The sequence below is a fragment of the Bos javanicus genome, chromosome 10 (genome assembly GCF_032452875.1).
Source record: "Bos javanicus breed banteng chromosome 10, ARS-OSU_banteng_1.0, whole genome shotgun sequence".
Lineage (NCBI taxonomy): Eukaryota > Metazoa > Chordata > Mammalia > Artiodactyla > Bovidae > Bos > Bos javanicus.
In genome coordinates this window covers 84,870,282-84,895,160 of record NC_083877.1, presented here as the reverse complement: position 1 = coordinate 84,895,160, position 24,879 = coordinate 84,870,282, and the positions used below count along the sequence as shown (strand labels likewise).

Genomic DNA, 24,879 nt, shown 5'->3' with positions numbered 1-24,879 from the left:
CAAGGCTCCCGAGAGTGGGCTCAGGATCTTACCTCTGATAAATGCAGAGTAGCCACGACAGCGGATTGGTCATAGTTCCAGCTAACATTCCGGATTCCTGCAGCCTGCCGCACTCCTGAGTTGTGACCGTCTGCACCAATCTGCGTGCAGACAAGAGCCTGCTGAGTCTGCCAACCTCTTAATTAACAAAACTACTCCAGAAGGTTGTCCCTGCCTCCTGAAAGTTTTCTCTAGTTCCAACTGTTGGCAAGCCCATCTGGGGCAGCCAACTCTTACCTATGTTACTCCCAGCCCCTAGAGGAGAAGCCCTACATAAGCGATCCCAGCTTCAATGAACAGACCATAGCTGGACATCTGACCCACAAAGGGCCAGCCATAGGTTAAACTCAGCCAAAGTCTCTTCATACTGAACTAGAAAGCAGTAAAGCAGACACTGGAGCTGAACAGTCCTGATGTAAGGCTGAGAATGGCTGCCATGCAAAAGGGGAAGCTAATGATCAGGAAGAGAAAAAAAATGGGAGATGCGAGATGAGTGACTGCAGGATTCCTGAGAGGTAGAGAAAGGGCTCATTTTCTGACCCTCTGATTCCTGTCCCTGTAAGGCCAGCTATCCTTTATTTCAAGACATATGATGGTCTGAGAGATTGCCTCCTGTACAGCATTTACAATAGGGCCATCCTAACTGGAGCTGGTCTGAGTGGGTCCAGGTCCTTATAGCCAAAAGCTTTGCCTCAAATCAACTTCAACTATAGCTAAGATCTAAAACAAGAGACCACAGACTCTAATAAGATGTGGATATGCAAGACCCCTGGCAAAATAAGAATCTTCAACTACCAACAATTTGGTCTGGAGGGTTCTGCCATCACCTAGGGTAATATGAACCCACGGGCTGGAGTCTGCCATGGAAAACGGATAAGGCCAGGTATAGCTGACTGCTTTGCTCTTGTAGAGAACGGTCACTTGGTCTAGGGAGGTCAGAAGAGAGAAAACAAAACATTAGACAGTTGGCCCGCAGGCTGAGGAAAAAACTCAGTAAATAAAGCAAGGTTGCAAGACAGCTTATCTTTATCTTATCATTGACTCCTAAATAAGAAAGGTAAAGACCTTAAAAAAAAACCCATGTCATCAATGTTATGGTCTAAGACAGAGGCCACAGGGCTGAATCGGTGTGTGTGTGAGGGGAGATATCTCACTGACTTATCTCCTGCCAGGTGCTCCTTTCTCCCCACACTCTCGCTCCTCTAGTCTTTTTCACTCTATGTCCAAATGAACCCACATGTGCTTTCAGAGCAAACAGGGTGGGGAATATCACAGGCTCAAACAGGTTCTAGATTTCATAAGGTTTTCCTTCCCCCGGAAGACATTTTACTTTTCTGATCATAAAAATTATATGTTTATTACTTTTACTTGGTGTAAAAGTCTGAACTGCAAATACAGGTTTAAGAGGGGGGGTGGGGGAGAATCACCTTTAATCATACCACTCAGATATAGCTACAGTTAAAGCTTTGCTCTGTTGCTTTCCAGGTAATTTCCTATGTTTGTGCATGCACAAACACCATTCCCCCTCACACACACGCATACACGTGGGATCATACAACACAGACTTTTTTTCACCAGTAAATTGTGGGACATGTTTCTAAATGACTATTAGATCTAAGTTATCTTTTAAAACTACATGGAAGTTCACTCCATGGATGAACCATTATCTCATATCAAAAAGCATTTAAATTTAAGTCGCTTCCAATTTTTCTCCCTCCAGAACCCCGAAATATCTAAAAAACATATATATATATATATATGGGGAATTTATACCCAGACTACACAAAGAACCCTTATAACTAAAAAAATAAAAGACAATCTAGTTCTAAATGGGCAAAAGATTTTGCATAGACACTTCTCCAAAAAAAATACACAAATAGCCAACAAGCATCTGAAAAGACACTCAACATTATTAGTCACCAGGTAAATACAATCAAAACTATGAGACACCACCTCACAGTTACTAGGATGGCTATTAAAAAAAAAAAAAAAAAGAAAGGTTAAGGGGAATAAGTTTTGGCAAGGGGCGGAGAAATTGGAATTCTTAAATTTGTTGGCAGTAAAGTGACATGGTACAGCCTCTTTCAAGTTTGGCAATTTATGAAAATGTTAAACATAGAATTATTACATGACCCAGCAATTCTAGTCCTAAGTATCCACCCAGAAGAAATAAACCGTATATACACACAAAAACTTGCACACAAATGTCCCTAGCTGTATTCACAACCACGAAAAAGTGGAAACAACCAATGTCCATCAGCTGATGATGGATAAACCAAGTGTAATACATGCGCATGAGACTGGAGCACTGAATCATGCTACAACATGAATAAATCCAAAAATATATTCAGGGAGAGAAGTCAGACACAAAAAATACACATTGTATAAGTCTACTTAAATGAAATGTCCAGAAAAGGCAAATTCTGAAAAACAGAAAGTCACTGAATTGTACACTTAGAATGGGTGTACACTTACTGGTATGTAAGCCATACCTGAGTAAAGCTGTTTTAAAAAGAGAGAGGAAGAACCACCCTGAAATAACCCTCAGAGGGCTTCTTTATGGTGAACATCAGTATCTGTAGGAGGGATCCTTCCAGTAAGTCCAAGAATAATTCTAAGCCAGTTCTCCTTCCAAAGAGTGACTGGAAGATGGGAGAGTCAGGGGCCTCACCTGACACAGCCTCCAGCTGCTTAGTGAGAGCATGCATGATGACATCGTTCTCCACTATATAGCCCATGTCATCTAAATTATCCTTATCGAACATTATCAAGGCCTCTGAGCAGGCATCCCACACCTGGAAACACAAAGGGAGAGCATGTACTACAAGCCAGGGAAAAGGAGGCATTACTCTAATCAGAAACTGAGCACCGCTTTCCCAAGGGACTGAAGCAGAACAACCCCAAGGTATCAGTCCCTCTGGCAGGAGATGTACAGTAAGAAGAAAATTCTCTTGTGAATGCTTCCCTCCTACTTCCTGAGAAGGAGTGTAAACTCTGCCTGAATTCTTCCCACATTTACAGAAAACCTGGAGAATGTGTACTCCACTATTTTAACTCAAGACAGACCGAAAGATCTTGCCAAAAGTGAAAAAGGAGGCACCTGCATTCGCCGAAAGGCTCTGCATCGCATGTTGCAGATGTGGTCCCAGGCACCAAAACCTACGAGAGAAAAGAGCTACATACAGACCAGAGCAACCTCATGGGACCTACAGCCGCCCTGGGTCTCCCTTTGTCCCTTCTTCCTGTTAAGTGAGAGATTGTTCTCAGTGTTCAATAATAGAGAAATACTCACCACTTCTACCCTGTTTGGTGCTAGGAGCTAAGCTACTGTTTCCCAGCTCTGATTACAGAGCATGAAAAAAGACCCAGCTTTCATGATCAAAGGTCAAACCACATTGAGAGAGAGAAATAATAAAGGAAATTAAAATCCATATTGTACTTTCTCTTCACCATCCTACTAAAGGTTACAAAGTCATCCTACTGAGTTACAAAATCCTACTGAGTTACAAAAAAAGTGTTACAAAAATCAACCTACTGAGGTTACAAAGTGTTAGTCACTCAGTCCTGTCTGACTCTTTGTGACCGCATGGACTTTAGCCCATCAGGCTCCTCTGTCCATGGAATTCTCCAGGCAAGAATACTGAAGTGAAAAAAAAAAAAGAATACTGAAGTGGACTGCCATCCCCTTCTTCAGGGGAATCTTCCCAAGGACTGAACCCAGGTCTCCCTCACTGCAGGCAGATTCTTTACTGTCCGAGGCACCAGGGAAGCCCACTGAGGTTACAAACTCCCTGGATAAAGATGATTCTTTGTTTAAATCTAGAGAACCAAAGCAATTCATTCATTGAGATATTTACTGAGCACTTACTATGTGCCAGATACACTTCTAGGTACTGAGCACAAAGTGGGAAACCAGACAAATCTCAGCCCTTAAGCAGCTGACATTCTAGCTGGAAAGATAGACAACCCCCCCAAAAAAATCATAGTATCAGTTACTAAGTGTCATAAAGAAAAATAAAGCGGTATAAGGGGCTAGGGAATGATGCAAGAGTCTCATTTTAGATGGGATGGTTCCACACAGGCTGGCTTGAGGGAGCAACATCTGGCAGAGACCTGAAGACGATGTGCTACCCGTGCACACACCCATCTACACTCTAAAAGCATTTAGCATTCAGGCTCCCCAGCCCCACAGACAGCTGACTCTGGGAATAAAGAGGATGCTGGCACCAAGTGAAGGGTCACAATTAGTTCATATAGTTTCAATTCTACCGATTTATAATGACCCAACATCACAAATGATGTCCACATGGACCCACATGTCTGCTGGAAGTCTTCTCAGACCGGAAGTGGACACATGAACAATTCTTGGGATCTTCAGCTACGTACTAGACTTACCACCCCTACCCTCCTCTCCCAGGCATCTCGGTGAGCTCCCTCCTTGCCAGGTGCCCCGCTGACTCTGCCCTACAGGACATCCTGGAAAGTCAAGACAGGAGGCTGGCACAGTGACAGAGGATCTTTTACTCACTACTGAGAAGGGTTGCAGAGCCAGGGGAGATGGAGCTGACTCTGTTGCTGTAAGTTTCTGGCAATTTCTCCAGCACTTTCTTTGGACCTGCTTCTAACAACAGTATTTTCTTGTCACAAAAGTGAATATCATGTCCTAAAAAAAAGAAGAAACAAAATGCTGTATCATTTTAGAAAAATCAATTTATTCTCTCATTTCCAAGAGAAGTATCATATTAAGTAATTCCTTAGTGCTTAGGATACAAATTTCTTACAGGACACATAAAAAGGGAACACCATACGGAGTCCTAAGCAGTAACATACAGTACCTTTTCAGTCATGTAAACCACCCTGCTCGTGGCAATAAGAACTCTCCAGACCAAACCCTGCAAAGAAGCAAATAATGGCATAACCCGTAACAAGGGAATAAAATGTCCTAGAAAAGAAAAAGGAAGGAAGGCGGCAGTGTTTGAATACCAGATAGTTACAACCTTAAAAGTATGAAGTCACTAAAAATTACAAATCCTGTTCAACAGAAAAATAAAGCTAACAAACAAAATTCACTGTGGCCTCAGGAGAAACCCAGGGAAGGCGCAGCCTGGTGGGCTGCCGTCTATGGGGCCGCACAGAGTCGGACACAACTGAAGCGACTTAGCAGCAGCAGCAGCAGTAGGATTAAGTCAAAGATAAAAGAGCTTATAAAAGAGAGCCAAAAAAATACACCAGTGGTGCCGAAAACTCCGGTCCTAAAACATCTGTATAGTGAAGTAAAAAGAGGACTTGGAGACTTTGGTACTGGGTGACTAGCACAGACACAAGACCCTCCACAGTGCCTCAGAAAAAGGTGCAGAGAAAAAGATAAGCAGTGAGCTGCACTTCCAAGAAAGGAGAAAACACCTGTGATGGAATTACCAGAGAGAACTCTGCAGGTTTTACTTAGTAATGGTCAGGGAAACCCCACAAACCTTGATCCCTCTTTTTATTTTGAAATGTAAATGACAAAAAAAAAAAAGGCGCTATTGTAACAGACAACAAAGAAAGGGTGAAAATCAAGGACAGCTCCAGTGGAAAAGGAAGTGAGCAGCGCTGAACCCACCAGCTCGGCATGGCGCCCCCTGCCGTGCTGCAGCGGTTCTGCTCTGAAGGATGGGAGCCCCGGCCACGGCCACGCTCAGCAGAGCGGGTGGTTTCTGGTCCTTCACTTCTCCCGGCCTTGATCTAACAGTAGCCGCTCCCGCACCGAAAGCCTCCGCCACCTGCTCCCTGTGGAGCCTTCTCGCTGAAGCCTCGCCTCCACAGCAGTGTTCTTCATACCAAGCCCGCACACCTCCGCCCCCAGGAGAGGTCAGTTCCTTGTTCCTCCAGGGTAGCTTTCATCTCAGTTTTCCTTCTGTTCGTTATTTACAGATCATTCCCTTTTGCTGGATTCTAAACTCCTTGGGGGCTAGGAATTCTTTTCTTATTGCAATATTGTCCCCAGTAGTATATGCTGTTATCTCCTCAACCCACAAAGAGATACTCAATGTCTTAACAGACATTTTTGTTCAATGACCGACCAGAAAACATTTAGGAAGAGTCAGATTTCAATCCCATATTTGTCCAGGGGAATAGAAGTAGAAAAAAAATAATGAAAATACGTATTTTAGGCTATAATATCATTATAGCCTCTATAATGTTTAAGCATAAACATATATAACTTAGCTGTTGATTGAATTAAATGAAATTATGAATTATAGGTGAATATCTAAATTTTAACCTTGAAATCATTTCACTCTATAAAGAATCCAAGTTAGTTTTATCAAATGACAACCTCATGCCATAATAATTTGTCAATTTTATGAATAACAAGATTATTATATTAATAGTTTACTTTTTCCTGGATATCTAAAAGCAAAGTTCCATAGAATCACTATTATCATTATCATCACTGCTAATGTTTACTAACTCCTATATGCCTGGTGCAGGAGAAGGCAATGGCACCCCACTCCAGTATTCTTGCCTGGAAAATCCCATGGACGGAGGAGCCTGGTAGGCTGCAGTCCATGGGGTCGCTAAGAGTCAGACACGACTGAGTGACTTCACTTTCACTTTCATGCATTAGAGAAGGAAATGGCAACCCACTCCGGTGTTCTTGCCTGGAGAATCCCAGGGACGGGGGAGCCTGGTGGGCTGCCATCTATGGGGTCACACAGAGTCGGACACGACTGAAGTGACTTAGCGTAGCATATGCCTGGTGCAATTATATATGGTTTACTATAGTATTCTTCTGATATAATCCATACCATAATTTTATGAAGAATAAAAAGCTATTCTGTCCTAATTTAAGAGATGAGAAAAATCAATGTACAGAAATTGTGAGTAATTTATACAATTCTACCCAGATAGAATTAGAGATAAGACCGAGGATTTAAATACATGTAATCTCATATGGAGACCTGTCACTTCATCCTTTAACTTCCTTTAAAGGAAGTTTCCTTCTTATTTAAAACAATCATTGGACTGGAAATGAAAATTAGAAACTCTGGATTTTAATCCCAGCTCTCACAGTTTCTAGCTTTCATCACCTACAAATACATACATAACACTATATACTTTATAAATGTTCTTTGGTCAAAAAAAAAAAAGATCTCCAAGCACATAAAATAGTCAGGGTCAATACTTTATTTTTCAGTATTTTATTTTTAGCTATTTAATATCATTGTTTTAGGAAACTCTCTTGGAAAAAAATTACTGGAGAATATCATTTACAAGTAACAATGCTGAGAGGGAAATAGACATTTCAAGCCTAAAACATAAACTAATGTGAGTTTAAAGAAGAATCAAGGAAAACATAAACTGGTGTATAGGGAAATGTGAAGAGGCCATGGACAATTTTCATTTTTTAATTTTTTTAATTTTTTTTTATTTTTAGTATTTATTTATTCACATATTTGGTTGCATTGGGTCTTAATTGCGGCACATGGGCTTAGTCGCCTCACAGCATGTGGAATCTTCCTGGACCAGCAATTGAACCCATGTCCTTGCATTGCCAGGCAGATTCTTAACCCCTGGGCCACAGGGAAATCCCAAGGTGTATATATTCTTAACAATAATTTCCAGTTGATGATGAGGCCTCAGTATACCAGTACTCAGATATGTGAGCCTTCCTCAATTTACTAGAAGTTAAAATGATTTTTCTGCCAGGGTCTCAAGACAGCACAGTTCCATCAGGTTTCCAGGTGTGAGAGTGGGCGAGAGAAGGGTGGATGTTGTACCCACACAGTAATTTAAAACTTAAAATCTTTGTGCAGAGAATGTCAATTATCCCACTGCCTAACATGAGCAAAGCAAACACCCAAACATGCCAGAAACATAGAAGCCAAATGCACAAGGGGAAAGAAGGCAAACACAACCTCCCTGGAGTTCTCTATACCCTGTGTGAAAACAGATCTGTCTCTAAGTATCTGCTCCTGCTGCTGCTAAGTCGCTTCAGTCGTGTCCAACTCTGTGCGACCCCATAGATGGCAGCCCACCAGGCTCCTGCATCCATGGGATTCTCCAGGCAAGAGTACTGGAGTGGGTTGCCATTTCCTTCTCCACAATTTTCATTTTTAAAGCAGCTATCCAAGATTAAGTGGATGTCAAAATGTAAAAGTTGATCACCATATAAACTATTAACAAGAATACTTTTGGGTATACAGGCCATGATGATCAAGGGGAGACACTGCTGCTGCTGCTAAGTTGCTTTAGTCGTGTCAGACTCTGTGCGACCCCATAGACGGCAGCCCACCAGGCTTCCCATCCTTGGGATTCTCCAGGCAAGAACACTGGAGTGGGGTGCCATTGCCTTCTCCGAGGGGAGACACTAGCAAGCACAAAATCTCAAGCAGCTTGTTTACTTGACTCAGCAGGACCTGCCCAAGGACAGAGTCTCCTTACTCTGTTTATATTTTATATGAAAAAAGTAGAGGCTTGCTCACTGAATAAATTGTACCAAAGACTTACAAATCTCCTACTGGGCTTCAATTTTCATGTTTTAACATTGAGTACTTTCTCTGAGCTTTTAAAACAGGAAATTAGCTGGTGTGTGAATTTTTTAGGGAAAACCTACGCTTGGTAGGTTTGACTTACTTAGAGGCAGCGACTCATAACCTGGTGTACTCAGCCTATGAGCTCTCTTTCGTAAACTTACACAGAGAATTGTTTTGCAGGTATCTGCTTAAAGTCAGCCTTGAATTTAGGAATTTATACTTCTATGGAAAAAAAAAAAAACAGAAAAATGAACAATTACAATACAGAATTCTCTACGCTTATAAAAACTTTCCATCCTTGGGATGTGGGCAAATGGGGTGAGAAAGAGAACAAAACAGGAAGGGAAAAAAACTAAACAAAGAAAATAGCACAACACCAAATATTAATTAAATTAGCAAAAACTCAGTAAGACTAAAAACCTTTTCAAGTACATATCATACAAAATTGTATAAAAAGTTAAGAGGTAAAGTCACTACAAGACAATTAAGCTCTTCTCTGTTTCTTGTTCTCAAACTGTGGGAATATAGGGAATTCCCTGGCAGTCCAACAGTTAGGACTTGGAGCTCTCACTGCCAGGCCCAGGTTTCAACCTTTGGTTGGGGTCTAAGATTCCACAAGCTGCTTGGCACAGAGAAAAAAAAGTATATGCAAGATACTTTTAAAAGATGCTTATATCAAGTGCTGATAACTGTATTTTACAAAATGTTTTTGAGACTCAAGCCCATTAGCTTATATAAAGCACTGTTTGCCACCAGTCGCCTAGAAGAGGAAACTTCCCCACTTGCTAGGGAAAATGTGACTATCACCCCACGCTGAAATCAACAAAGACTTTCTCATTATTGAAAAATGAGTGTTAGTTGTTCAGTTGTGTCTGATTCTTTGTGATCCCATCGACTACAGCCCGTCAGGCTCCTCTGTCCATGAATTCTCTAGGCAAGAATACTGGTGGTGGTGGTTTAGTCACTAAGTCGTGTCTGACTCTTATGACCCCATGGACTGTAGCCCGTCAGGCTCCTCTGTCAATGGGATTCTCCAGGCAAGAATACTGAAGTGGATTGCCATTTCCTTCTCCAGGGGATCTTCCCAACTTAGGAATCAAGCCCGGGTCTCCTACATTGCAGGCAGTTTCTTTACCATCTGAGCCACCATGGAAGCCAGAAAACTCAAATCCAATTTCTGAAAGTCACTGTACAATTGTTAAAAGCAGAAGAATTTGTTGGCCTAGGTTCAAATTCTGTCTCTGCCTGGTGTGAGACTCTGGTCATTACCTAACCTTGCTAAGCAAGTTTCTTCATATAAAAGATGAAAACATCTACTTCACAAGGTAAGAGCAGTCTAAATTATACGTGGAAAAGCAAATGTTGGACTCAAAGTAGATCACAGGCTGAAATGTAACAACTAAAACTATAAAACTCTTAGAAGAAAACACAGGAGCGAATCTTCCTGATTTGAGGTTTGGTAATGATTGCATAGACATGATACCAAAAGTAAAAGTGGTAAGAGACTGATAAGCTGGACTTCATCAAAATTAAAAACTTCTGTGCTTCCAAGGACACCATCAAGAAAGTGAGAAAACAATTCCCAAATTGGGAGAACACATCTGCAAATCATGTATCTGATAAGGGGCTTGTACCCAGAATATACTGACTTGGCCAAAAGAATCATTCAGGTTTTTCCGTAAGAGGTTATGGAAACCCTAAACGAACTTTTTGGCCAATCCAATATAAAAAACACAACTCAATAATAAAAAGACAAATAGTCCAATTTAGAAATGGGCAAAGGTTCTGAACAGACATTTCTCCAAAGATACACAAATAACCAATAAACACATGAAAGAATAGTCACCATTATTCATTAGGGAAATACAGATCAAAACCAGGAGACAGCACCTCACACTCACTATTATAACTAGTGACAAAAAGACAGTACAGTGCTGTCCAGGATGTGGAGAAATGAGACCTCTCGTTTATTGCTGGTGGGAATGTAAAATGGTGCAGCCGCTCTAGAACACTGGTAGTTCTTCAAAAAGTTAAGCCGAGTTTACCAAATGACCCAGAAAATCCACTTCTAAGATTATATCCAAGATAACCAAAAATACATGTTCACACAAACAAAAGTATGTACAAGAAGTGATTAGCAGCATTATTTGTTATAGCTCCAAAGTGAAAACGACTCAAATGTCTATCACTTGGTGAATGAATAAACAAAATACGCTATTTTGTTTATTAAAATACTATTATTTACTATTTGGCAATAAAAAGAAACAAATTACTGGCACACGCTGGGCTTCCCCTCGTGGCTCAGCAGCAAAGAATCCGCCTGCAATGCAGGAGACTCGGGTTCGATCGATCCCTGGGTTGGGAAGATCCGCTGGAGGAGGGCATGGCGACCCATTCCAGTATTCTTGCCAGGAAAATCCCATGGATAAAGGAGCCTAGCAGGCGACAGTTCATGGGGTCGCAAACACTAGGAGGCGACTGAGCACGCACACACTGGCATATGCTGCAACTTGGATGATTCCTGAAAACATTAAGCAGATTCCACGTATATGAAAAAGTCCTGAAAAAGCCAATCTATAGAGATGAAAAAGTACATGAGTGGTTGCCTAGGGTACTACGGTGCAGGAGATGGGGGAGACGGCGGGCTGCATGGGCAGTGACTACTAACGGGTTCGCGCTTCTTCGGGGGGGCGGTGATAAAAATGTTCTAAGATTCATTGTGGCGATGGCTGCACAGCTCTAGGAATAAACTAAAAATCATTACATTATATGCTTTTAAGTGGGTGAAGTTTATGGTATGCAAACTATATCTCAATGAAGCGGTGTAAAAAACATCAACAAGAAAAACGCCTAACCTAGCTCAGTAGACAACTGCCCGATGACTTCGGTGTCCAGACCGAAATAACCCTGGGCGGGTCTGTGTCTCCACGTGTTGGAAAGACTCTTACGGTCCCTCCCACTTTTGACCCTTCGGAATTCTGAAGGAACAAACGTTTGCCCCCGGGGTCCTGCGCTTCCTCTGGGCAAGGAATGGACCACAAGGTGTGCAACACTAAGGCTTTGGGCAAACAGTGCCAGGGCTCCCACACTCATCATTCCTTCACGGCCTCGCTCCCCGCAAATACCGGCCTGGAGATGCGCTTACCTAAGGCACAAGCCATAGCGGCGCCTACCAGGCCTCCCCCCGACACCACCACATCGTACACGTTGTCCGCCGAGGCGCCAGCCCACCTCCGGCAGGAGACCCGCGGGCCCTTCTGGGCAGCGGCAAAGACAGCGCCCCACCGGACTCTAGCCAACTGGGCCGCCATGGCGCTGACCTGAGCCGTATCTGAGCGACTGAACCGAACCGAACTGAACAGACCCGCCTTAGGCAGCACTTCCGGAGACCAGACGTCCAATCACCGGCCGCGAGAGCGAAGATCTTAAAACCGGAAGTATAAAGCACGGAGAGAACAGGCCAATCAGAAAGCGAGCCCTCCCTGCCTGGGCGGGATAGAAGAGAGGCTTCCTGGGGAGGGGAATGGTTCGAGTATCAGCCTGGGAGCCAATCAGAGGCCCACGCTAGAAAGGGGCGGAACCTGAGCCGAGCCTCCTGCGCCTCCACCGCCGCTGTCACCGTCGCTGTCACCGCCGTTTGTCTCTCTACCCGGCTGAGGAGATGACCGTGGGGAGGTCTGCAGGAGCCTCCGGCGGCGCTCAGTGGAACCATCAGGTGAGGGGAGAAAAAGAAGGAGAGGGATCAGGTCTGCACCCCGGAAAGGAAACCCTGAGAGAGGGAGCTGTTTGAAACGTTGCCTTGGAGACAGACGACCGGGGAGTGTCACCGGGGCGTGGGATTCTAGCCCGCACTGTTTGCAGACGTGAAGGCGGGCTCTTAACTCCGGGACTTGAACCGCTTGCGCCTTGCGTCAGGCTCTTCATAGAATCGTAGCGGTGACCCTCAGTTTTCGCTTATCGTTTCAACCACCTCCAGGATTGTTGTCTCCATTTTGTATTATAGAGGAGAAAACAGGCACAGAAAGATTAAGAAATTTGCCCCCAAATTCAGAAGTGAAGTGAAGTGACAGTAGCTCAGTCGTGTCCGACTCTTTACGACTCTATGGACTTTACAGTCCATGGAATTCTCCAGGCCAGAATACTGAAGTGGGTAGCCTTTCCCTTCTCCAGGGGACCTTCCGAACCCAGGGATTAAAGTCAGGTCTCCCGCATTGCAGGCGGATTCTTTACCAGCTGAGCCACAAGGGAAGCCCCAGAATACTGGAGTGGGTAGCCTATCCCTTCTTCAGGAGATCTTCACGACCCAGGAATTGAACCGGGGTCTCCTGCATTGCAGGCGGATTCTTTACCAACTTTCAGGGAAACCCTCCAAATTCAGAGACAGAAAGTAAATTGGTGGTCTCAGGGCTTGAGGAGTGGGGATGGGTTAGGGAAAATAGGAAGTGACTACTAAATGCAATGAGGTGTTTTGAGAGTTGATTAAAAATTGACTGTGGTGATGGTTGCACAACTGAATATACTGAAACCCACTGAGTTGTACACTGAGTTGTATGAATTGTATGATATGTATGAATTATATCAATAAAGTCGTTTTTTAGAAAAGAATTTTCCTAAAGTTACACGCTTTTCAGTAGCAAAATGAGGGCTAGGGCACACATACCTTTGACCCAAAATCCAGTGTTCTTTTTCAGTATGAGAGCCAGATCTTTGAGCACCCAGTTCAGCCCTTACCAAGTGTCCACTTGGAGACCGGAAACAGCCCTTCCCCCAACTGCAGCCAGTCAACCTGTGCGTCGCATCATGGCCCCAGCCTGCCTCTCTAAGGATTTCTCTGCTACTGTCCTCTAACCACATTGACCCTCTTTCTACCTCTCCAAGAATCATTTGTTCCGGCCTCAGGTCCCTGCCTCAAGGCCTTTGCACTTGTTCTTTTTTTTTTGAACCCCAAACCCTCTTTCCCCACATCTTGGCAAGTCTGACATTTTTCTCACTGATCAGGTGTCAACCTGAAAGTTCTCCACAGTGAGGACTTTGAAAGTGAAAATCATCCCAGGACTGAGAAAGTACAACTCAGACTGTAATAGACCCAGATGAGGCCAGCAGCAAGATCAGCAGAAATCAGTATTTCTCACAGGGCCACGTTGTACCTGCAAAACAACTAATACCCCATACTTCTAAATGATTATGCTTACTTTCCAACTGCTTACCCAGCCCTACTTTGTTCTTGCCACCTTTTGAATAAAAATGGCTCATTCATCCACTTACTAAACTGCCCTCTTCATGACAGCATCCATCCAGAGTTGATCCCTGCTTCCCCTAATTCTCCTCAGAATCATTCAGGACAAACCAACCCTAGAAAAAGCCCTCAATGCCCACCCCAACCAAGTTTCCTAATTTCCCGAAGTGTGTGCTAAGCCGCTTCAGTCGTGTCCAACTCTTTACGACACTATGGACTATAGGTCACCAGGCTGCTCTGTACATGGCATTCTCCAGGCAAGAATACTGGAGTGGGTTGCCATGCCCTCCTCCAGGGGATCTTCCCCACCCAGGGATCAAACCCATGTCTCTTACGTCTCCAGCACTGGCAGGCTGATTCTTTCTCACTAGTGCCAGCTGGGAAGCCCCTTTAGAAGGTATTCTGTAAAAAGTTAATAAACCTAGTTCTGATTACAGGTACATTCCTAGTGGTCTTTATCTGATGGACTTTTATCAACAGAGAAGCTTCCCATAGCCATTCCATCAGTCTGTCACAGTTCTGTGGCTTTTATTGAATGATTACCATCTTACATTGTCTTTCTCCCTTCACTAGGATGTAAGCTTCACAAGAGTAGGGACCTTGTTTGTCTTATTCTCAACCCAATGCCCAACACACATTCAGTTCAACCGCTCAGTTGTGTCTGACTCTTTGCGACCCCATGGACTGCAGTATTCCAGGCTTCCCTGTCCATCACCAACTCCCAGAGTGTACTCAAACTCATGTGTATCACGTCGGTGATGCCATCCAACCATCTCATCCTCTGTCGTCCCCTTCTCCTACCGCCTTCAATCTTTCCCAGCATTGCACATTAGACACCAGTAAATATTTTCTGAATGAAAGGAGTGTTTAAACTCAGTTAGATTTCCCACTTTCTAGGACTCTTTCAGCTAAACCACACTGTCTCTCCTGTTAATTACTCATTCCTAGTAAGAGGATGGGAATTAGCTAGCATATGAGAAAAGCAGAGGTGTAGACAGGGGAAGCCCAAAAAGGGAGATTGGCAACTAGTAGGTAAAACCCCCAAAGGGCAGGTCCCAGAGTGTGGCCAAGGTCACAGGTAGGATTCCTGGAGAGCAGGGTTGCATGGTGAAGGGAGGTACTCCACAAATGCTCACCACACTGCATGAACCAACTGAGCTCTGATTCCCTTTCCTGCCCTCCAACCAATCACAGCCTATATCCTGAGACATGAAATTTCTTTAAAGTAACTAACACATTTTCCTTGGTCCCCTACCCCAGTCCCTAATATATAGATTTATTTAACATGAAATTAATAGTTATGTGTTGAAATCATAGTTTGACCCACAGTCTGTTCTATTTTGTTTTAGATATTTTCCCCCAAATCCTCCTCAGACACAGATGCAGACAAGGAGCTGAACGGGGATGGGCTGGTTTTGCCCAGGGCTGGCAAACTCAGTGAGTTCCTCAGTCCAGAGGAGGAGACAGACTCTACTTCTGACTCAACTGGGAGTTTTTTTGAGACTCTGCAGGCACTGAGGCAGAAAGACAGGTGGTGCCTGTTGGAATCCCTTTATCCATCTGACCCAGACAGTAATGAGAGCCTCTCTGAAGAGGATGAGGACCTGGAGCATTTCTTCCGAGACGAAGACAGGGGGAAGCCACAGGTGCAGTACCCCCCATCTGCGAGGTAAGGCAGCGCACAGCTCTGGCCAAGCCGCGTTGTGACTCTAGGCCTCATCTTCCTCCTCAGTAAAACAAAGACCTCCTTCTGCAAGTGCCGCTTACCCATGCTCCAGCTCAGCATCAGCCAAACGTGTCTGATTCCTACCCAGCAGTCCTTAATCACGCTGGGTAACCCTTAGTCAACTGAAACTTTGGGATCGATTAAAGAGATGCCTTTCCCAAATATGCTACCTCCCTGAGAATGGCACCAAGGTCCATTTACCTTGCCAAGCCCTGCTCTATGCCATTATACTTTCTCTCTTGTAGTATTTCTTTTCTCCTCCCAATAATCCGGTAAGCAGATATCATTTTTGCCATTCTGCAGTTGAGGAAATGAGGTTCCAGGAGAACCTTGCTGGAGGCCACATAGCTGGTAATTGTTTGAAGCAAGTTTTGAACCTGGGCCTGACTCTAAAACCCTCCTCCTCATCATTGCCCTCTTCTCTCTACCAAATGAAAAGATTAGAGTGCAAAGTGGAAAACTCTTAGATCAATTCTAAGAAGAGACTTCCTTCCTAGGGCTGCCAGGTTGGCCTGTGGGAAGGAGAGAGGCTGAGTTGAGAAAAGCACAGGCAGTTTTTGTAGGCAGATGACTAGAAGCAATCAATCATCTGCCTACAATGCAGGAGACCCGGGTTCGATTCCTGGGTCAGGAAGATCCCCTGGTGAAAGAAATGGCAACCCACTCCAGTATTCTTGCCTGGAGAATCCCATGGACAGAGGAGCCTGGCGGGCTACAGTCCGTGGGGTCACAAGAGTCAGACATGACTTAGCGACTAAAACCACCAGCCACCAAACCAGAGGCCTATGGGGCTGTGATGTGAGGCTGATAAACTAGGTGTGACCTGATGGAAGTGGGGGGAAAGGCAGAGGATCTTGGAGGAGCTGGGCGTCCTGGCCGTCCCATCCTCCACGCATACAGCTGCTCTGTCCCCCAGGTGTGGCTCCGTGAGGCGCTGCAGCTCCTGGGGTACCCTGCCCTCCCGTACTCCCAAGGCTCAGCCGCAGCCACCGTCCAGCTCCAGGCCTCCCTCCCAGCAAAGAAGCATCAGCTCCTGGGTGTCGTCCATCACCGTCCCTCAGCCGTTCCGCATGACGCTGCGCGAGGCCAGGAAGAAGGCGCAGTGGCTGGCCTCCCCGGCCTCCTTTGAGCCCGAGAGGCGGCAGGCCGAGAAGCAGGGCCGGGAGGAGGCCGAGTGCCACCGGCAGTTCCGGGCCCAGCCCGTGCCTGCCCACGTCTACCTGCCCCTCTACCAGGAGGTCATGGAGCGCAATGAGGCGCGCAGGCAGGCAGGGATCCAGAAGAGGAAGGAGCTGCTCCTCTCTTCCTTGAAGCCCTTCAGCTTCCTGGAGAAGGAGGAGCGGAGAAAGCAAGCTGCTCTGCAGAGGGACCTGGCCGCCACCGCCGCCGCTACAGCCAAAGTCCGCAAGCAGAAGGCCACCAGGAGGATCCCCAAGTCCGTTCTGGAGCCAGCCCTCGGGGACAAACTCCAGGGTAAAGACATCCTTAACCTCCTGGCCCCCTCCCACCCGGAGGTGCTGAGTGGGTGCTGTGGAGGACTGAGTTGGGCTCAGAGGTCAGCCTGGCCATGGAGATGGGCTGTTCGGGGGTGGCCCCATCAGAGACCTTGCTCAGTGCAGGCCCAGGCCATAGGTAGGGTTGGGTCGGCCGGTACAATAGGGGCACCTGGTTGGCAGAGGGGTAGGAGGCCCCAGGTTCATTCTGATGACCTCGCCTGTCTCAGTAAGTGGATGCCAAAACCTCTGTTGGCAGCACAGGCACCGGAGCAGAGAGCCACTGAGATGTCTGGGGACCAGCCTAGGCCAGTACCACTGCTAGCCAGCTGCCCCCAAGGAAAGGCCCCCTCCCACCTCCTGTGAGGTACTTATTTCAAGAAGCAAAGCTTCTTGACTCTGGCTTTATTCGCTCCTTCAGTAACACATGCCACACCCCAGGTGTGAAGAAACAGATGTGGAGTTTGTGGACAAGGGAGGGAGGCAGACAAATCATTACAAATGTGACGAGTCACTTGAAGGGGATAAAGGGGGAAGCCTGGGGGAGCCTGTGGAACATGTAACAGAGGGACCTGACTTAGAGTGTGGTGAGGCGTGGGAACAGTGAGGGAAGGTCCCCAGAGAAAAGTGAGCGTGGGGACTGACCCTGAAGGAGGAGCCGTGGGGGGGAATTAGAAGAAAAGCAATGAAGAGTGTATCAGGAAGAAATAGTAGCACTGAAGGTAGAAAGCTGAGCGCATTCAAGGCATGGAAAGGTAGAGGGGAAAGAGAAAGAAGAGGGGTGGGACAGACAGGCACAGGCTAGGCCTGGGGCCTTGCAGGCCACGGGAGGGAGTTTGGCCTTCATCTCAAGGGCAGCAGGGAGATACTGAAGGGGTTGGGTTTTGTTTTGTTTTTCAGACTTTATTTATTTGGCTGTGCAGGGTCTTCGTTGCGGCATGTGGGATCTAGTTCCGCGACCTAGATCTGTTATCTGGATTGAACCTGGGCCTCCTGCATTGGGAGCGTGGAGGCTTAGTCATTGGGGTAGTCTCCACTGAAGAGTTTTAGGGTGGCTCGTGGTCAGATACACAGTTCAGAAATCTCACTCTGCTCTGGGGATAATAAAGGGGGATGGGCGAGCCCAGTGGGATTGTGATCTACAGAAGCCTATATCAGTGACTCGAGAAATTATGAAGCAGAGAGGACGAAAAGAGGCTGGCCCAGAGACAGGTTAAGGAGGAGGAGACGGCAGAACCTGTGACTGACTGAAATGAGACAGGAGGCAGCAAGAGTGATGTGGGCTTGGGGAGTTGAGTGGACAGTGGGGCCTCTGCCCAAGAAGGGAGACCTGGGAGAGGAGCTGGGGTCTGGCCCATCCCTCCTGCTTCATCTCTGAAGAAGGCGCTGTAGAAAGTGCTAAGTGTAAATGGTAGCTGCTTCTGCAGCCTGACTGGCACATAGCAGTAGTGTCCTAGTCAACATTCATTAGGGCACTCTCTAGAAAAAAAGAGAAAAAAAAGGAAGTTGTAGTGTTTGCCATTTTCATGGAATAAATACTCCTATCCTGGCCAATTTTAAGCTTTCCACATGGTGCCAACTGGCTTGCAAAATTCCTGGAAAGTTAATCGCGGGTTCCAGCCTTGTTACACTCCATCATTGCAAGTATTTAAGAGGGAAAGCTCTCCAAACCTTTGGTATGAAGCTTGGTCCCTTCTCACCCACTGCCACCCTGACTTCTCTTCCACAGAAGCTGAGCTCCTTAGGAAAATTCGCATCCACATTAGAGCCCTAGACATGCTCCAGAAGGCCTCCTCCCCCATCGCCCCCTCCAGCAGCCAGGCTGACCCACAGCCTCGAACAGCCACCCGCACCCGGGAGGAAAAGCTTGGGTTTCTGCACACTGACTTTGGATTCCAGCCTCGGGTGAATCCTGCTGTCCCTGATTACGAGGAGCTTTACAAGGCCTTCCAGAAGCGAGCTGCCAAGAGAAGAGACACCCGGGAGGCAACGCGCAACAAGCCCTTTCTGCTGAGAACCGCCAGCCTGTGTCACACGCGGAGGCCCTGTGATGTCGCCGCCTCCGAAGGTAGAAAGGTGAGAGCTCAGGCGGGAAGGCCAGGGCTGAGGCCCAAACACAGGAGGGCCCAAGTCTCAAAGGAAGGCGCTTCTCTCAACAGTTTTCTGTCTTAAAAAAATAAAAAGACACTGGCTCATCTGTAAGCAGATTCACAGATCCTAAATATTTATGACCACAAGAATACTTCCCTTCCTTTCTTCTGGGTAGAGGGCTTTGCAGAAAGAAGTCCAAGCAAGTCTGGAAGCCAGGGAGTTGGGATCCATTAGCCACGTCCCAGTACCAATTCCAAAGAACTCTTCTCTAATTAAAAACTTTGGGATTGATATCCAAGTCTTGGCCCTTAGATCTCATTACCCTTGTTTTAATCCCAAGAAAGAAATGAAGACTCTGACTAGTACTTCACCACAGTTGAATCCCAGTGAAGATAAGAAACTAATTGCACATGCTGTCCCACCAACATCAGCCTTTGTTTCTTCTAGGAATCTCCACAGCCACCCGCCACACGCCTGTCGAGGAGTCGTTCTCTGAATGGCCTTGCTTCCCTGTCTGCCAACACCCTCCCCGTACATATCACAGACGCCACCAGGAAGCGGGAATCTGCGGTCCGGTGAGTGGTCAGGCTACATGAGGCTCTTGGTGCTCGGATCTTGGCCCAAATGCTGGAACGCACCCATCTGCTGAGCCTCCTCTCCTGTTATCAGAGAGACGGAGAAAGGGGTGAAAGGGGAGCCTCTGATCAGGACAGGAATTCATGTGACCCTCACACACTGAGTGCTGCAGAATGCCAAGCCATCACTCAGCCAGTATCCTTGGGGGAGTGACTTTGTGCTGGGCACAGTGTTAAAGTTGGAGATACCTTATGGAACCTATAGTTTAATATCTAGTCTGAAATACAGAAAAGCAAAGAAGCAACTATTATATCTTGTGAGTAGTATAATGATGGGGGAATATGGGGAACTGTAGGGGCACTGGGCAGCCTGGGTCTCTTGTAATAGATGTCTAAGGTGAAACCTGAAAAATGAGGAGTCAACCAGACAAAGGCTGGAAAGAAAGAAGTTTCCAAACAGATGGAGATTCATTGGTGAAAGAGGAAGCTATAGGAACAGGAATTCAGAGAAGCCTGAACCTGTGTGTGTGACCCTGCCATTAAGATGAGGTATCCATGGCAGAGATTTGAGATTTTCTGATTCATCTTGGGGAACTATTTTAAGTCAGTTGGGAAACAGGAGCCTCCTCATTTTTAACTCTTTAACTGACCTGACAGTCCTGGTGGTGGTCTCATCCAGCCAGTGCCCCCAGCAGGAGTTCCTCCAGCAGGCCTCCAGCTGAAGACAGCAGGCGTGGTCACAGTGGAACAGGTGGCTTAGCCCTGGGAGGACGGGCATCTCAGTGCCCTCCTGTGGGGCTCACAGGAGTGCACAGAATCTCCTTGGCTGCTGAAGACCCACAACAGGGATTTTAGAAATATATTTAGAATCTAAAGGATACTCCCTTCTTCCTCAAATTTCAAAGCTGCTAAATCAAGGCTCAGTGCATCAGTATTCTGAGGTCTCACTATGATAGGTCTCATGAACCAGAGGGTGGTCCACCTGCAGAGGATGTCCATGTCTGCGTTCTGGCAATAGGGAGTTTGACGTTTTAGCAGATTAAACTTCCCCACTCTCCTTCCTAGTATATCCATTTGAATATAAACATCCAACTGCACGAGTCTTGACTTTTTTGGTAGAATTCTCAATAGTACCTTGTAGAATATTTACACAAACCGAATGCTGCAAGTTAACCCCAAATTGTCTGTGCATTGAAGGAGACCCATTTCCAGGTCTCTGTGGAAATGCAAATATGTATTCCCAAAGGACCATGAATTCAGGCACCTTCCAATCTACCATTTACAGCACAGTTGTCAAGGGCAGAGGCTTGGGAGTCAGACATCCTGGTTCTAATTTTGGCTTTCACTTACATGCTGGGTAGCTTTGAGCAAGTAGCTTACCCTCGAGGCCCAGTCTTGTTGCCTATAAACAGGGAGACTTACTGTCCTTACCTCAGATGGCGGCTGTTAGGATTACAAAAGCTAATGGCTATAAAGTACTTATTGGTGCTTGTTTGTACTTGGGTCAGTGTAGGTAGCTCAGCAAATGGTGGTTATTAGTATTACTGTTTCCAGATAGCAGGAAGCCTGAGTGTAAGAGTATTTTATCTCATGTCTTCCAGTTCAATTGATGAACTTCTTCTAGGGTAGAAACTCACTGTCCATGGTGCTGGAAAGGCTTCATCTGCCAGTGCATTTAAACACAGAATCTTATTCTTTCTGAAATCCCACTGTGGTAAATTAGTCACCTGTTCATAGAAAAAACCAACTGACTTTCCAGAGAGGTTACTAAGATTGCTTTAAATTATACCCAGGTTGGTCATCTGTATTTCTTCTTTGCCTCTTCCCTTTAGATGTTCACTTGAGAAAAAGGACAAAGCAGATGAAAGTACTCAGTGGTTGGAGATGCATAAAAAGAAGTGTCAGGCGATATCTAAATCTGTCATCTTGCGTGCAAAAGCCATGGATCCCCATAAAAGCCTGGAGGAGGTGTTCAAAGCAAAGCTGAAAGAGAATCGGTCAGTGTCCTCCATGTGTCAAAGGGATAACTATCTTGGGAGCCATTTGCCTTGAAAATGGGGTTATTACAGTAGGCTCCTGTAATCATAGTCAAGAATTTTGCCAGGCAGTTAGGAATTTCCAATGTCTATGGGAGTTACTCCATTTAACTGGAATTAAAGGTACTCCAGATTGGAAAAACCTGGAATTCACTCTAAAAGTCTTTATTAATTTCAGGAACAATGACCGTAGAAGAGCAAAAGAGTATAAGAAAGAACTGGAGGAAATGAAGAAAAGAATACAAAGGCGGCCGTATCTCTTCGAACAGGTTACCAAGGTAAATCTAAAGTATCATTTATTTTCTTGTCTTGGATGAGATGGCTCTTAGACATTATGAAACAGTTTAATATCTGGATATTAAACACTTCCCTTAGGCTCAGAAAGATTCTAAATTTGGCTCATTTTATTATTACTATCTTTCCCAAAGTAAGTAATGCATTGGTGAACACTGTTTGGACTGATTTCATCCAAGACTGGATTCCAAAGGCATTTATAAAGGGATATTTCTCTTCCTGGGGTTTTCACTATAGTTTACAGTTTGAATCAGAATGGAGGTTAGATCCTAGACATACAATTGACAGTCTGGCGCTGTTGGGAGTATCTCTAACTTGCTAACATCACCTCTCCTCCTGTAGTGCTGGTGCCCCGGGCATCCCCAGCCTCTAGAGCTGTGGCACATTTATAGGTCCTCAGGGGTTGGGATGCTTGCAAGTAACCCCACAAGGCCTCTTCCAGGTTATGTGGCTTTCTGACTGCAAGATTCTCTTTAATATGTTCTCTAGACTTTCAGGGAAGTTGGACTCAGTTGAGATTTCCCTAAGGAAGCTCTGGAGTTAACTTGAACAGCCTTAGAAAGGCCACCATCCCAGACAGCTTTGAGATGCATCAGACCCTGTAGATCTCTCTCCTCTCCAGAGTTTCAAACAAAAGTTGGCATTCTGTAGTGACCTGGATCCAAATGCTGGGCATTATCAGTGCATTACTGAGGCATTTCCTGGGTCCAGTCCTCCCTAGCTCCCTGCGTATTACACATACACACACTGGATTGTCTTGGATTTACTTAGCAACTTAGATTTCTAAGTAAAAATTTCTCATAATGAATTTTGCTCTTTATGTTAGCTTTTTCCTAGGAAGCTCACTCTCAGATCTCAAAAGATCTTTCACCACTCTGGGGAAAAATATCACTTAAATATGCAAAAAATAACCCTTTTCTGGTCTACATACAGACCATCCATCCTGTTAAGAATGTTACTAGTGCACCTTATTTTCAGTCTGTTATATGTAAGTGTTCCTGATGATGGTTTGGTTGCTTTTGAATCTTAAATGTTTTTAGTCCATCTTTTTCATTGTTGTCTCACTTGGTCTTCCAAAAATCTGAATCCTTGGCTGGCAAAGGTGTGGTTCCCAAAACAGCAACTGGCATCTCCTGAGAGTATTAGAAACACAGAATTGCAGGCCCCATCTGAGAACTACCAAATGAGTATCTGCATTGTAATCCGATCTTCAGGTAGTTCCTATGTACTTTGAAGCTTGAAAACGAGGCTCTAAGTAATTTTCATACAAATCTGTGTACAGCATTAACGGTGGGGTGGTGGGATGGGAAAGAAGTATTAAAGCATACAGATTAAACAGGCTGTTTAGAATTAATCTGGTAATTCAGCTATAGCAGACTCATTTCTATTCCACAGGACCTTGCCAAAAAGGAAGCAGAACAGCGGTATCGAGACACCCTGAAGCAGGCTGGGCTGGATGAAGACTTTGTGAGGAACAAGGGTCAGGGCAGCCGGGCTCTACAGTGGAAGGAGCAGTGGGAAGTCGGTGATTGTCCCAGGTGATTGGGGTCATCCTGCAGCTCTCGAGCTGCATCTCTAGCAGTGCTGCTGGGAGGAAGCTTTAGAACACTCATTCATATTCTGAGGTCACAATCCTATACTAACAGTATAATAAACCAGGAATCTCCAAGTAACACATTTAAATTTGGTGCGTAGTGCAGTTGTGAATAAAATATAACCATTGTATATTAGGTCTAGATTCCTTCAATATGAAACAGATCATTTTTCCAATTTCAGTCCCATGCCTTCACTTTTGAAGAAAAATCATGTATACTTTTACTTCCTATTAAATGTTAAATTACACTCTGACAAATGAAGACAGAAACCTTTATAGAGCCCAATAAAAGCTGTAAAATCTTGATCAAAGCCTTTCTTTTCCCTTTAGCATGGTCACCATGGCTTGTTCAAATCCAGAATTTTTAAAAAGTAACTCATTAGCACCAACTCCTCCATTGATATCATCTGAGTCAAAGGGAAAAAAGTACAGTATTTCCATTTCTCTCAAACTTTGTTTTGTTAAGTCCTAGCAGCCCTTTCCCTAATTCCTATCTCAGTTTTCCCCCTAGAAATTTGCCTTTATTATCATAGAGAATAATGATAATGTTGAAACCAAACTTATGCCTTACATGATGGTTCCTTTAAAACTTAAAATTGTATAATGCTTTAATTTATTCTGCAGCACTCATGAAACTACAAAACGTGGCAGCAGGAATCCACAGCAGGATTTAGAAGAATCTCTGGAACAGCTTTCAAGTCCCAAGAAAGAACTGGAGGAGCTGTCTTACAAATTACCAGATAATTTCAGAACACTTGCTTAATAAGGATACTTACAATACTGCTTTTGAATAATATCAAGCAGCAAACTTGGGCAAAACTTGGATTTTGAGTCATGGTTACTTCTGGAGAATGGGGGACAGAAAAGTAGATAACAGAGAATGATCCAAGTTAAATCAAAGTGAAAAGTTCAAGATGGAGAGATCAGAGCTGATTAATGGTTCTTGTGCCTCACACTTAAGCATTTGTACAGAAAAAAGGTGTAAGCCTTCCTGGTCAGGAAACAAATGGGTCATATGGGCTAGCTGTAAGACAGCAGGAGATAGAAGAGAGACTTGAAAATATTGTCCTGCTGAACTATCAGCCTAGAATTGCCAGATAAACCACATTTTCAACAGAAACCAGAAATCTGCATGTTGGCAACTAATTTAAAAATTACTGGGAATCCCCTGGTGGTCCAGTGGTTAGGACTCTGCTTTCACTGCCAAGGTGTGGGTTCATTCCCTGGTCAGGGAATTAAGATCCCACAAGCTGCATGGCCCAGCACCCCCCCCCCAAAA

The 24,879-nt window shown here is 45.1% G+C and overlaps 2 protein-coding genes across 5 annotated transcripts in view; one reads left to right on the top strand and one right to left on the bottom strand.

The window, feature by feature from the left end:
- The window catches only part of COQ6 (coenzyme Q6, monooxygenase), a 14,800-nt gene extending 2,860 nt beyond the window's left edge, over positions 1–11,940 (bottom strand). Inside the window, exons 1-6 of one of the 2 annotated variants that reach the window (XM_061429419.1) lie at positions 11,701–11,940; positions 4,568–4,702; positions 3,140–3,198; positions 2,711–2,834; positions 835–965; positions 33–140 (exon numbers count right to left, since the gene is read on the bottom strand). In XM_061429419.1, the coding sequence (XP_061285403.1) occupies positions 33–140; positions 835–965; positions 2,711–2,834; positions 3,140–3,198; positions 4,568–4,702; positions 11,701–11,866 (723 nt within the window). In that variant the 5' untranslated portion in view covers positions 11,867–11,940. The remainder of the gene's footprint in view (positions 1–32; positions 141–834; positions 966–2,710; positions 2,835–3,139; positions 3,199–4,567; positions 4,703–11,700) is intronic. The other variant, XM_061429418.1, reaches the window with a different exon arrangement.
- Positions 11,915–24,879, top strand: FAM161B (FAM161 centrosomal protein B). 3 transcript variants are annotated; one of them, XM_061429408.1, is made up of 9 exons: positions 11,915–12,270; positions 15,141–15,460; positions 16,434–16,990; positions 18,740–19,086; positions 19,549–19,676; positions 21,509–21,673; positions 21,891–21,990; positions 23,402–23,544; positions 24,225–24,879. In XM_061429408.1, exons 1-9 carry the CDS (start codon positions 12,217–12,219, stop codon positions 24,361–24,363), a joined length of 1,953 nt encoding a protein of 650 aa, XP_061285392.1. In that variant the 5' UTR covers positions 11,915–12,216; the 3' UTR covers positions 24,364–24,879. The 3 variants fall into 3 exon arrangements, with proteins under 3 accessions (XP_061285392.1, XP_061285393.1, XP_061285394.1); XM_061429409.1 differs by lacking the exon at positions 24,225–24,879 and adding an exon at positions 23,109–23,220 and having other exon boundaries at positions 23,402–23,550; XM_061429410.1 differs by lacking the exon at positions 21,509–21,673.